Genomic DNA, 13,942 nt, shown 5'->3' on the forward strand with positions numbered 1-13,942 from the left:
ACACTCTGTGAGATTGCGGTAGAATATTATTTTACGCAGTACATTATAAATGATGAGGAATAATGAGTTCGTTAAGTGTTAGACTTCTTTGCTTATTAAAATGTTTTTGCGTCTCAGAGGACCAGTTTTATTTTAGATTCTCATTTTTCTACAAATATTTATAAGGCGCTGTAGAAACTGGTTTCTGCTATTTACAATATTGTTTGCGACGTTATAAATCCAAACTCACCAATGATAAGTTTTTCTTTAGGAGCTCCAAGTTTGACCCATAAATGTGCTGCATGGTCGACGGACAGCTGTTTCCTCCACTCGGAGTCTGATGAGGGCGAGTACAGAGGAGCATTGTGACCAGTCTCCCTCTCCCATTTGCCGTGGAAATCGTATGCCATGACGTTGATGAAGTCCAGATAGCTGAAGAAAAAAGAATCGTGAATATCCTTTATATCGGTTAATGACTTAGTTAACATAGCGTCCTAAAATCGGACTAAAAATGTTTTAAGAAATTATCCGTAATTCCTATAAATGATCCGTAATAATAAAAAATAAGACGTATTTAATAAGATATCATAACAAAACTGACATTCCTATCAAAACTTTGCATCAACAAATCTAAATTTAATACAGCGAACTTCAGAAGTGACAACCCAGCCTCATAAAAGGCCAAATTTTAATGTTTCTGATAGACACGTCAAAAGCGCGATAAGAACACATCAAAATATACGTGCCTAGTTTGGCAAACATTCGTTTTCACTTCCCGAACATTAGGACCAGAATTTATGGTCCTTATTTGCAAGGAATAAGGTGAAAGTTCGAATGGCTTATTCAAAATTTGCATACTTGATAAAGTTGTTACCCATACAATGTATCCGAATGTGGGAAAACGCATGGAGTTGACTGAACAATGTTAAAAATTTATAAATAAAGAGGAAATTTTGCAACGGCTGTGTGACAATCGTTTTTCTGCTCAATATAAATTATTTGGGCGAGTACTCGTATTAAAATGCGAATGGATACGGAAGTTTAAATGAGACGTTTGGGCTGACTTTATGGGAAAATTATGTGAGTAGAAATATGTCCCCATTGTCATATTTTGGGGAGAATAGATTGAGTTTTCTAACTGATAATGGTTCTGAGGTTCTGTCATTCTGTTTGTTTCCTGTCATCAATTATTTAGTATGTTCTGTTTTGTCCTTTGACACGTACCTAGCAACAGCAGGTACATCGTATCCACCCTTGATGTTATCAGGACCAACAGGGACGGCAGCGGTGAGCAGCAGACGAGGTTTCTTCACTTCTTGGGCTTCAGCTTCGAAAGCTTCACGCAGTTCTGTAACAAGAAACAATAGATTTAGCATGATATTTATTTTTGCTCATACTTATGGACTTATGAAGATAGGCTCTTCAAATGTAAGAATGTATAAAATAACTGTTCATATTTTTTTATAAATTAAAAGCTTTCCGACTTCCGATAATTAAGCTTAGCTTTAAGGCATTAATGGTATTCTTGATGCAACACACATTTCAAAGTATAATATTAAATTGAATCTCGTCTAGACTAAACAACAATTTTCACACAAGATCATTTCAATCATTTCAAAACACCAACAGCTTTACACGAAACAGACACAACTTAAGAAGGTCATCATCAATCAAATGTCGTATTAAAAGACCATGCGTGCACTAAACGGAGCTAAAACATCACAAATGTAGGCAAAATCACTCAAAAGACTGACATTCTCATCTTCAAAGGAATTCCCACCGTTATGCAGAACTTAAAGTTCAATCTAGACAAAAAGTTTGTAAACAGACAGATACTATTAAGATAGCCTAGTGTTATTACGAGCTTGAATTATAGGAATTTTCGAAAGGATCCTCTCTAAATGTAGCAAGGACATTGAGTGATGTATTATTGGTCTGTATCGTGGAGAACAAAATGATTAGCGGAGATGCCATAACGGAAAATGACAAATTGCAGGTGAGCGAGGAACGAAGAAAATTACTGTTTTCGACCTTTGGACCCGACCATTTTTGTAAGATCAGAAATCGTTGACGGATGTCTCAAAGAAATCAAGCACCTCCTTAGTTACTCGTAACTGATCGTTTTGGTCATGCCCACCGCACAAATTTAACTTAGAAGAAGTCGCCTGACCTACCTGCATTATCGCATCTCCGCTCATCTTTCTTTACTCCGTGGTCTGTATCTACCTTTGCAGTTTATCGCCTCGATTGCTTATTGTTTTATTGAGGGATTTCAATTGTTTTTAGTAGCGGAACGTTTTCAATGAAAGAATCGTGAGTGATGCTGCTAATGCTTCGAGGTCGTGTAGCTTTTAATCAACAGAAGCTGCTGGTTGTGTTTCGTGTAATTTATAGCTTACATCGATATCCAACTTAAATTTTATGGCCTACCAGAAAGACTCGTTTACTTAGCTACGGTCAATTTGGAAGCCAACCCCCACATGGTTCAGAAAATGCTTGACAGATGTTACTGGCTCAATCAAAGTCGATTGCTTTTAAGCACTTCAAGACTCCTTTATTTATTAATTCCTTTATTTCTATGTTCTAATTTTAAATTTAAATACACGCAGAGATAATGCAACATTACCAACAGTTTATTCAAATAGCTACTTATCCAAAATCTTAGTAGACAAAGGACCCATCTACAAAATATCAAAACCAGTACCAAAACGTCTAGCAATCCCAATGAATCATGAATCCAAAGCTAGACGTTTAACATTCGCGTCAGTTTCCATATCGCACGAAGGTTCAACCGACCATGATTGTGAAAGGAATCAACAGTGAACGTCCGATGAACTTGTTAACCTCGATACTGTAGGACTTGGATGAAGGGGTAAGCAGGGTTTGCAGTATAATTTATGAACCTATGTAAGAATTATTGTATATCTACTAGAATAACTTTGAAAATTTGGCTGTGTGGGGTTTTGCTACTCTTGCAGACAAAAACTGCTGAACTGATATCGATGAGTTTGGATAACAAATAAGCTTACATGTCAGTGTAACATATAGGCTATTTTTATCTGAGTATTAGCAGTAGTTCCCTCTAAAAGTGAAAACTGCAGGGATCAGCGAGATTAGAAATATCTTACCTAAGATTATCGACTACTACATTTAATATTCAAGCAAAACTAGATCGATAAACAATCCACACGTCATTACATAACTTATGTCAAAAACCAGTTCCCACAGTGGACAAAATTCGAAATTCTAGAACTAGCCAACAATGTAGATATAACTGTATTTTAATCTGATTTAAATATTTAAATTCAGGCTGGCTATGTGCCACAGTTACTATCAGTATGTTCGTCTTAAGAATTCATATTTCATTTTATTTTTGGCACTTTTGTGTGTTTGGTACACTGTGCGAGCATGCAAGTTTTGTAGTACAATTTTTACTATGAAGGACACGTAATTCATGAATTGATTTGTAGTTTTAAAAAATAACTATAAAAAGTAAAAATAATGTTTTTAATAATAAAAGGAATTTCAAGATATATTTTGGTGAAAATAATGACTCTTAAACGGTGAAATTACTTACAAAAATTTTAACTATTTCTAGTTTTTTTTTTTTTTTTTACACAGAAAATAGTACGTTGTATATTCTGTCCCTTTCTAGCACTTCTCGTCATAAAACAATATATCATAACACCAATATCACTTAGCAAAAGAAGATGGATCAAAATTGCCCCACGTCCTATAACAATGTGACGTATCTCAAAAAAAAGATAAAAATGTTTAAAAAAATATGGCATACTCTCTAATTCATTTTTTTTACACCTTCATAAGAAAAAAATGCTTTGAAAATTGTTCAGGCGCTGTTATGAAAACATCGTTCATAGGACTATTTATGAACTATTTTATTAAATTATTTTTTTGTTTGATAGGGTATACCTCACAGGTGGTCCCATAATCATCAGGTCAGGATATGATGATGGAAACCCTGAGATATCCAGGGCAACTTTTGAAAGTTGTAGGCATGCGCAGGATAAAAACTTGATTATAAGGTGTATGTCTTATAACAATATGCAACAGTAAAGGTTTGGAGCTGACCTGATGATGGAGACGAAAGAAGGTCGAGGGAACTTGACAACTGAATATGTGAACTGCCTCGTGTTTGGGCTTATATTATTAGTATTGAAAAGAACTTTAAACTTATGCGGATAGTGACAACTGTGCTTGTCACTGAAAAGCCAAATATTAAAAAAAACTTTTTACAATAAAGAAACTTCCAAAAACACTGAAAAGCAAAAAAAAAAGCTAGTCTTAGGAGCATCGGCCTAGAAGTCGGTGGGGAAATAAACTTAGGTAAATCCATTAGACACCGACTTCTGAGGTAGTTTAAATATTTTGCTGTCGAGTTTCCTCGACCTTCTCTGGTCTCCATCGTCGGGTCAGCTCCAAACCTTCACTGTTGCAAAGGTCTATTCAATACAAATAATATGAGCCCAAACACGAGGTAGTTTACATATTCGGTTGTCGAGTTCCCTCGACCTTCTTTCGTCTCCATCATCAGGTCAGCTCCAAACCTTTACTGTTGCATATTGTTATAAGACATACACCTTATAGTCAAGTTTTTATCCTGCGCATGCCTACAACTTTCAAAAGTTGCCCTGGATTTCTCAGGGTTTCCATCATCAGATCCTGACCTGATGATTATGGGACCACCTGTGAGGTATACCCTATCAAACAAAAAAATAATTTAATAAAATAGTCCATAAATAGTCCTATGAACGATGTTTTCATAACAGCGCCTGAACAATTTTCAAAGCATTTTTTTCTTATGAAGGTGTAAAAAAAATGAATTAGAGAGTATGACATATTTTTTTAAACATTTTTATCTTTTTTTTGAGATACGTCACATTGTTATAGGACGTGGGGCAGTTTTGTATGGATTGTGATCCGTCTTCTTTATGTTATCAATAAATAAACTCGTAACATAATATTTATTCGGCCTCCCGAATAATTTTTATTTATTTATTCACCCGGAAAACGCACCCTTTTCAAACGTTACGTCTTTACTGTATTAGTGTGAAACGACTTTATGTGTAGTATTGTTTGAGTTCTTTTGTGTACATGTTACAGTCTTTTTATCGTCCCACTGCTGGGCACAGGCATTTATCACCACGCTTGCTCAATGCGGGTTGGTGATTTCAGACTTTATAGTCCAGGTTTCCTCAAGATGTTTTCCTTCACCTTTTTATCAGCCATTGGTGTCTAAGTATACTTAGAAAGTACATACAAACTTAGAAAAGTTGCATTGGTACTTGCCTGACCCTGGAATCGAACCCACACCCTCATACTCGAAAGGTTGGTTCTTTACCCACTAGGCCACCACGACTTTTTTTCTTTTGTGTACATATAAAATAATATTCAGTTTGTTTTTTGGTATCCTAAAGGCTCCAAAGCTACTGAATTGAAAAAATATTTCACTATTGAAAAACTCCTTTTTTAAATTAACAGTAGTAAGTAACATAGGCTAGGTATATTTTATCCCGGTGTGGGCAGTAGTTCCCCCGTGATGCGGGTGAAATCGTGGGAAAACGTCTAGTGTACCTACATAGATTTACGCTTACACTGCAAAATGCCTAGTTCAGCTTAGGTAAAAATATATATTAAGATTTATTGAAAGGTTAATAACTGGTGTTCTCTTAGTACGTCCATCGCCTAAAAAAATCGACGTCTTTCGTATACACGAGATTGACGTAAACAAACACAAAACAAGTGAAAATTACATAAAACTCAAGTCAAAAGTCAACAGAAATATGATAAGTGACTGTTTCGCAATTAATTAAGATTTTTTTCACATCTATAATTCACACAGAAGCGACCGTGGCCCACATTTTGTGGCCCCAAGTGTCCATGGCTTGAACACTGTGCAGTTAGCATGTGGAGATAAAAGCGTAACAATATGGAACAAACAATTCGATTGGATTGGATTGGGTAGTGGTGTAACTTTTACTATTGAATAGAAAAAATAATTAATTTATTTCAGACTATTTTGACAGATCAGCAGTTCGGTGAACTTACCACAAGCGCGTTCTTTAGAAAAACGAATTCATTTCTCCACAAGTCAAATTATAGAAAACTAGCCATTTTCCTGCGGTTTCAACCGCGTCCCGTGAGAACTTACCAGGATAAAATGAAAATGAAATATTTTTTAAATCATTTCAGCAGTTTCGGAGCTATTACAAACCAACAAACAAACAAAATGTTGCATTGCATTTTATTTATAGGAAATAAACAATATTTCTCAGTTAAATCCGGAACTAAAGAGTAATTATGTACCTACATATCATGACCACACATGACCCGAGTTTCGTGAAGTTATATTTAGCTCTTAAGGTCAACAGCATAAAGGTCATATTGGTTAAACCCGCGGTTTGTTTGCGTGTTGCAAGTAGACGCCAAGTATTATATGAGGTTATACTTGTTATATGTTTATGGTCATCATTGAATAACAAAATGTATTTGTTAAGTCTTTGATTTTAAGGTTATGGGAATTCTGATTTGTTAGATCAGAAAAGCTTTTTAACCAACTTCCCAAAAAGTAGGTCTTTAGTTCGATATAACTATTGTTTTAGGATTAAAACTTTTTTTAAAATAAGATGTTGATTTCCAAATAATCCACATAAGTTGTTTTCTTATTAGCCCCAAACTAGATTTAGGTAAGTATTTAAAGCACTTTAACAAAGGCTAACCTAAATCTATAATATTTAAAGTGTTCCGAATAATTGAGCACCTCCTCTTTTTGGGCAGTCGGTTAAAATACGCGAACAAACAAAAAGAAATACACAGAAAATCTCAATTTTCTCGTCAAGCCCACACTATTTTCGCTTTGTAATATTGAAAACAAATGAAGTGCTTACGTTCTTGTAATTGGCCATTTGTTTTTTTTGGCCCTGCTTCAAAAATGGCGTGATTACGAAAATTAAACGCACTTATAGTACCTAATAGAAAGGTTGCACAATACCACGCTAAGCTAGTTTTTGTAAAGTTTTTTGTAAGGCGAGTTGCACGCGATAGTCAGTCAAACATCAGTTTTGTACTGCGATAGAATATTTACAATTAATTGTGCTGTTTTCGTTACTACTACCATTATGAAGTAGAAAACTTTGTTTGTTTGTAATGGATAAACTCAAAAACTACTTGACTGATTATAAAAAAATCTTTCTCCATTAGAAAGTTACGTTATCTGCGAGTAACATAGTCTATATAAAAATATAATTTATTTATATAATCGGACGAGTAAAAGATCCCTAGGCTTTAGTGCACGATGGGGTCAATAAGGTAGACTATCGATAGATTTTGTAAATTATTTTTTTTAGTTTCTATTAATTGATCACTGGGTTTCTTAGTATTAACGTACAGGATGTATCACAGATATTTATTTCTACAAAAAATAATACCCATATCAAGTGTAACACATCCAAACGTAATGCAATTTCCTTATATACTCGTATTAAGCCAGTATTTCCGTACGGAACTTCGTATGTTCGAGTATTTCTTGCGTTCCTCTTACTTAATGGCCATTGGCCAGTAATTATTTCGTTGTAAGCTATAATTGACTTAACGTTATATGAAGAATATTTTGTGTAGGCTATAAAAAATAATGATATAGTTTTTGGATTCAATATTTTTGGGATACAGTCGTGGTGGCCTAGTGGGTAAAGGACCAATCTCTCAAGTATGAGGGCGCGGGTTCGATCCCAGGTCAGGCAAGTACCAATGCAACTTTTCTAAGTCTGTATGTACTTTCTAAGTATATCTTAGACACCATTGGCTGTGTTTCGGATGGCACGTGAAACTGCTGTCATTGAACATCCTTGGCAGTCGTTACGGGTAGTCAGAAGCCAGTAAGTCTGACACCAGTCTAACCAAGCGGTATCGGGTTGCCCGGGTAACTGGGTTGAGGAGGTCAGATAGGCAGTCGCTTCTTGTAAAGCACTGGTACTCAGCTGAATCCGGTTAGACTGGAAGCCGACCCCAACATGATTGGGAAAAAAGGCTCGGAGGATGATGATGATTTTTGGGATACAATTATACATTCAAAAGGTAATTATAAAAATGATAAATGAGTCATTTAGTGACCATTATTAAATACTAGTACCTAACTTGCATCTAAGATTGGGAACAACTTCCTGCACCCGGATAAGGAATAACCTTTAGATACGTTTTTCTGTTGCAAATTGTAATACCTACTGTAAAGTTTTATCAGCAACCGATGCTATTTCTAGCTTTAAAGAGTAACAGACATACGCAAAAATCTAACTTTTACGTTTGATTATTAGTAAGAATATTGTAAGCTTACAACAAAATTCAACCAGACACACCAGGTGCGTAACAAATTAACATTGGCTTCATAAACCTCTTTACATTAAATGTAAAATGTTCATTAAGAACATTTCTCCCCCAGAAACACGTCTGAGATTTAAAACTGCGTGAAATTGGCCTGACAAGTCTCCCAATCTTGTGTTCACTTGCGAGTAATTCCACATAGTAATCAATGGTAAGTAAAGGTTCAGTTCCAGTGAGAGCGGAGTTAAAAATTTAAAGAAAAAGTGAAGTTTACTTAGGATAAACTAATAGATTGTTTAAATAAGTACTCTGGAATGAACTGCAAAAAACTTAAAAGCGCATTTGACACACAATACTTAAAGTAATTGGTTCATTAACTGTAGGAAAATCTAGACCCTTTATTTTATGATGATCTAACGCACTGCGAATATTCAGCTAAATACTCGTAGGTATTCTACAAAAGTCATGCACATTACACCTACCTTTTTTACGTTTAAAGAGGATCGGGCTATATTTTACGCAGACCTGAATTTAAATTCTCATTCCTTCTTTTTAAATGAAGAAGCTTGTCCCAATAATAAAAATTCTGATGATGATGACGAGGATTGTAATGGTTATACGTACTCAAGCATGCTCTCTGACACTCAGACCCCACAGCGTTACTCAGTCAATGTTTGAGCGCGCTGCTGATTGAAGTCTGAGCAATTGTTCAGCATGTCGTCGAGTTTGAGCACACAACGTTATTGCCTTGTCTACAGGGCACAATATCGTTAATTGCACCACAAAGTCATATGAGATTAACTACGTACTATAAGGTATAATAAATAGAAGTCAGGATATCGCATTCATTGCCAGAGATATGGGATCAAACTACGCCCAGACTCAAGAAAGCCAAGAAACTCGACATAATTAGAAACACAAGCATACTATTGATAATTTTGATTTAAAAAACAAAAGAAGAATAAAAAAAATTACAGAAGATTCAATATTTGTCGCCATCTTCAAGAATCTAAAAACAAATGAACTACTCGAAAAAGAACAAACTAGGCGAACATCAAAAACAAAACACCAACGGCTGACCAGCTAAAAATAAGGAACAGAAATGATATCATTTACATAGAAAACTTTATCTACCTGACCTTAGTCAAATGTCGAGGTGAAGATGCCTTATGACTCAGAAATCTTATTATAAACATATATAAAATACTTTTTGGTCTCAAAACGATTTATTGGATCCAAAAAAGGATAAACTAGAAGTTTTAGAACATTGGATCCATTGCGAAGGAATTTTTGGAGCAATTTGGAACGTTTTATGTGTTTGACTTTGATTTGATAGTTCTGTTGGCGCCTTTATTAATTATATTTATAGGTAGACTAGTAGTGAGTCATCTAGATTTTAGACAAGAGAAATATGGTTGACTTTTGTTCAGGTTTGTTGTTCGTGGTGACTCAGACTCTCAGAGTCTCGACTACCTATTACAGTACCTATAGAGGTAGCTAGAAATAGGTACAAAAGCCTTATTATTGAAACGGTATAGTAGTAGATGCATTTAGATTCACAGTCCTTAACTACAGTCTTCAAAAAAGAAGCATCAGAAAAGAACTATCAGATTTATCAATATTCCATCAATAACTATTACTTTTTCTGCTTTTATTTATTTGACCGATGCCCCTATGTTTTTAGTAAAACAACTATAAAATGTAATTCTATTAGGGGTCAAAATAAAATATTGCACACATATTCAATGTTCTTTTAGGAGACTGAAAATAAAATATTGCATCTCTAAATCAAGCAGGTAGGTAAATGAAGGAGGAATAAATTGATTTTATGGTTTTCAAAATATCAAAAGGCAGGCTATTGGTTTGTCTACAAAGTTGAACTGGCAACTGGCATGCCTAGTTCACAACTTTGTTAACGTTCAAAATTAATTGCCACTTTTTTCCAAAAGGTATTTGTAGACACAGAATGATTTATCTGGCAAAATTATCCGGTTTTTCTTCTGTTTGGAATAATTGGATGCTGTTATAAGCAATCAAAATTACCATTTATGTCATACAGGCTTACCCTAGTCCACTTTTTGCGAAATTTAAATTATTAATTTGAAAAAATATAAATAAAAATTTAAAACAAAAACACGTATCTACACTAAGGTTATAGAGATATGTTTGAACTAGATAGTCAATGTCACCACAAAATGTGCGACATTTTTATTACCATGATTATGTCAATAACTTTTTGTTTATTTTAAATAATTTGACCCTCAATAACATTATTATATAATTTTGATCTATTATAACCTATGTCAAAAATCAACAGCCTTGCACTGCAAGATTTAAATCTAAGGCCGCTAAAATGGTGCTAATCATCAACTTTTTTATTTTTTACAGAAAAAGTCTCGATTAATCTTCTCAATTTACCCGAACGGTAATTTAATCGAACAAACGGTCTAGCTCCAACTTAATTTCGTCGGGTAAACCAAAACATATAACAAGTGAGTTACCCACAACTATTTGTCATGGAGACGTAATTAGAACGTTAATGTTTCTCGTTAGTGAGCCATGAGGTATGGTGTTTTGTGTCGGTCTCATGGTAAATGGGTAAGGATTAATTAAGGAAATTGTGTTTTTCTTTTAGATGACTTCTGTTATGGGAAAGTCCTAATGTCGTGGTCAAACGGCGGTTACAACATTCTACAAAATGTCTGTCTAAAAAAACATTAAAAAATACTTCTGTGTATATGAAATGTTTTTGTTGAAAAATATAAAAAAGGAAATCAATAAAATAAATTACTAAAGAAGAAAACAACATAATTCACAACTTTTTGCTTTCATACAAAGAAAATGATGTAACCTATCATCAAAAACAGAAAAAAAGATGCTTAGAGAATTCTAGCCAATAATATACGACATTTTAAGCCACCTTTGACACAGTAATAAAAATGACTATCACATGTTTTATATTTTTTCGTAAATCGTAAACTAAAGAAAAACGTGTTAAATTGAAATGTGAATTTATAACTACATTTATGAATAGGTATACTGCATTTTACTCTACTCGTCTTTTTCTGATCTGCACGTGATTTTCACGCCAAGTTTTCTTATTATAAAACTTCACCTTTTGTGAACACCTAATATTTTCAAGCTCTGTATTATTACCTACTTATATATATGACACAACTTAGGAACCTACCTATCAATTTGATGGCCACAAGTTTATTCGTGTGTTGTAAAACTTAGAAATCACACTAATATTATTAAAACGTAAGTTTTTGAATAAGTATGTTTTTATTTCTTTACAAAAAATGTATTACTCATTAAACTAAGAATTAAAAATGCTAATAAATCAGAATATATTAGGCTTTATACCCGTAAGTGTGAAAAGTAGACAGTCTATTGTAAAAGTTTCTTTCTCTTTTGGTATGTACACTACATTATAAAAAGAAGTCACTAAAACTCTAAAAAACTATTCTAACTCCAAGTAGAATTAATCCTTTTAACGGAACCATCCATTTCCATCTATTTCCATACACACATTCCTAATGAGTTAAGTCTCAATGAGTCCTAGCGCACTACATCTAAAGAGTCGAAACTAAACTAAGCGACATTGCTGATAGAACAGTCTGCGTTAGACTTTGTTCTACGAGGTAATGATGTGGCACTTACAAGGGTGAGGGATTAGAAACATAGTAATGATATTTGAATGGATTTGTGGTAGATTTCGGGTATTTTGAATGGTTACGAATAGTGATGTAAGTTGTGGTAAGTAATTGTGAATTGAGCCTGAATTTCTCTGGGACATTTAACACGCCAATTTAGGAGTCCAAATCAAAATTGGACATTATGAAAAATATGATATAGAAGAAATCTACGTGTTTAAAACGCATAGGAAGCTTAGGTGTAGACGAAAGTAATAATAAGAAACTTAAATTATGCAAGCTACCAAAAAAGCTGCCAAATGCAGCTTGCATTTGGCAGCTTTTTAGAAGAACTTTTACAGAAGGTACGGCAAAAGATACTACATAAATAACCATCCTTCTCACCAACCTTAAACAATGCGCTCTAAAACATAACTACTCGTGATCTCCCAACAATTTGCTCCTAATTTCTGTAGCCAAATGCAGCCTACAATCTTTTGTCCATCTTCAGAATTTCACAAGGCTTGATAATTTAGTTCTAAGCTCTTCGTTATGACTAGGGCACGACTAAAAGATGTCGTGATGTGACGAAACGTGCGCAGAGTTTTGATGGAACAAAAGATTTTTAGGGATGGGAAAGTTAAGGATCATTTATCGATAGTTAAGCTGGGGGTCGATGATTTTTGGAGTGACTGTAATTAGTGGTGGAGTTTTTTAAGTAATAGTCAGTTTTAAGAAATTGGTTCGCTAATTATGTAATCAAGGTATAGAAGAGATACAAAATATAGCAGAGATACTATTTTAGTAGTTTTGTTAATTGTCATTGAGCTGTCAAACGCTTGTATAGATGTCGAAATTGCGAAGTATTTGTGATCTAATTATTTTAATTATTTCACTCGCGACGCAAAAATACGTGTAAATTACAAAATTGAAGAACAAAACATTGAAGTATTAGTATATATTTTGTTAAATAACAAAAATAGACCGTGTCTAGCTATGTCGGCTATTGTTAATTAATTTTCATATTTCAATAAACGATTTATCAAGGTTTTCTTCACAGCCACATTGGAAAATTATGGTCACATTATAATATTGAGATTAGTTGGTTAAGAATTCATGTTGCTGAGCTAAAATGAACCGTGAATGAATTTGACTGATTCCTCTGAGTTCAAGGTCATTATTGATTCAGGAAAGTTACTTAGGCATTTACTTTACAACATTAATTGGCTGACATAATAGCATATTTTAATTTATTCAATTGCACCTAAGTAATGGGCTAATGCTAGTATCGATTTAATAATTATACATTGTACAGAGTGTTGTTCATTCAAACCAGTTCCAATAATATTAAAGTGTTTATATGCAGTTATTGCTGATGTTATCTACATTATTAAGTTTACACTTTGACCTTTCTGTACGATCTTAGTAGGAGGCAAACAATTTTAAGTACATCCCATCGGCTTCTCATTAACAAACAGAATTAACATCATCTCATGCATTTTATAATTGTAAATTATCATATTTTACCGCATCAGCGATCGAAGGGGTATTTTTGTCATCCGAGTCAATAGCTTGCTTCTTCACCTTGACAAAATCACATAAATGTTAGAATTTTAATGTAAGACAACAAATGATTTGTTAATTTATTTTAATTCTGACCTTATTTAGTAAATTGATTGGCAGAGCAATAAAGTTCATTTTAGTATTATTAGGTTGTTCTATTCGTGTAAACTTGTAGTCTCATCTTTGATTGGGTTGTTAAACTGTGATTTGCTTTTATTGTAACCGATGTAAACATTGTTTTAACTATATTAATATTACAATGTTTGTTTGCATTAATTGGTTTCAATGGTTGCTTGCCTATTTAAAAACAAGTAGGTCACCTAGATATTTCAATAAGTATTATAGGAGAGAAATAAAAATATTTGCATAAACCCGTCATCGTTAAAATAAGGGTCAATTAAGCTGCACATTTTCCAGTCATAAATATTTGA

The 13,942-nt window shown here is 33.8% G+C and overlaps 1 protein-coding gene across 1 annotated transcript in view; it reads right to left on the reverse strand.

Annotated features, from left to right (window-relative positions):
• LOC124633198 (probable chitinase 10) overlaps positions 1-13,942 on the reverse strand; it is a 93,140-nt gene that overhangs the window by 11,539 nt on the left and 67,659 nt on the right. Inside the window, exons 6-7 of the mRNA XM_047168352.1 lie at positions 1,204-1,327; positions 230-411 (exon numbers count right to left, since the gene is read on the reverse strand). Coding sequence (XP_047024308.1) covers positions 230-411; positions 1,204-1,327 — 306 coding nt within the window. The remainder of the gene's footprint in view (positions 1-229; positions 412-1,203; positions 1,328-13,942) is intronic.

This window comes from Helicoverpa zea, chromosome 9 (assembly GCF_022581195.2).
Source record: "Helicoverpa zea isolate HzStark_Cry1AcR chromosome 9, ilHelZeax1.1, whole genome shotgun sequence".
NCBI lineage: Eukaryota > Metazoa > Arthropoda > Insecta > Lepidoptera > Noctuidae > Helicoverpa > Helicoverpa zea.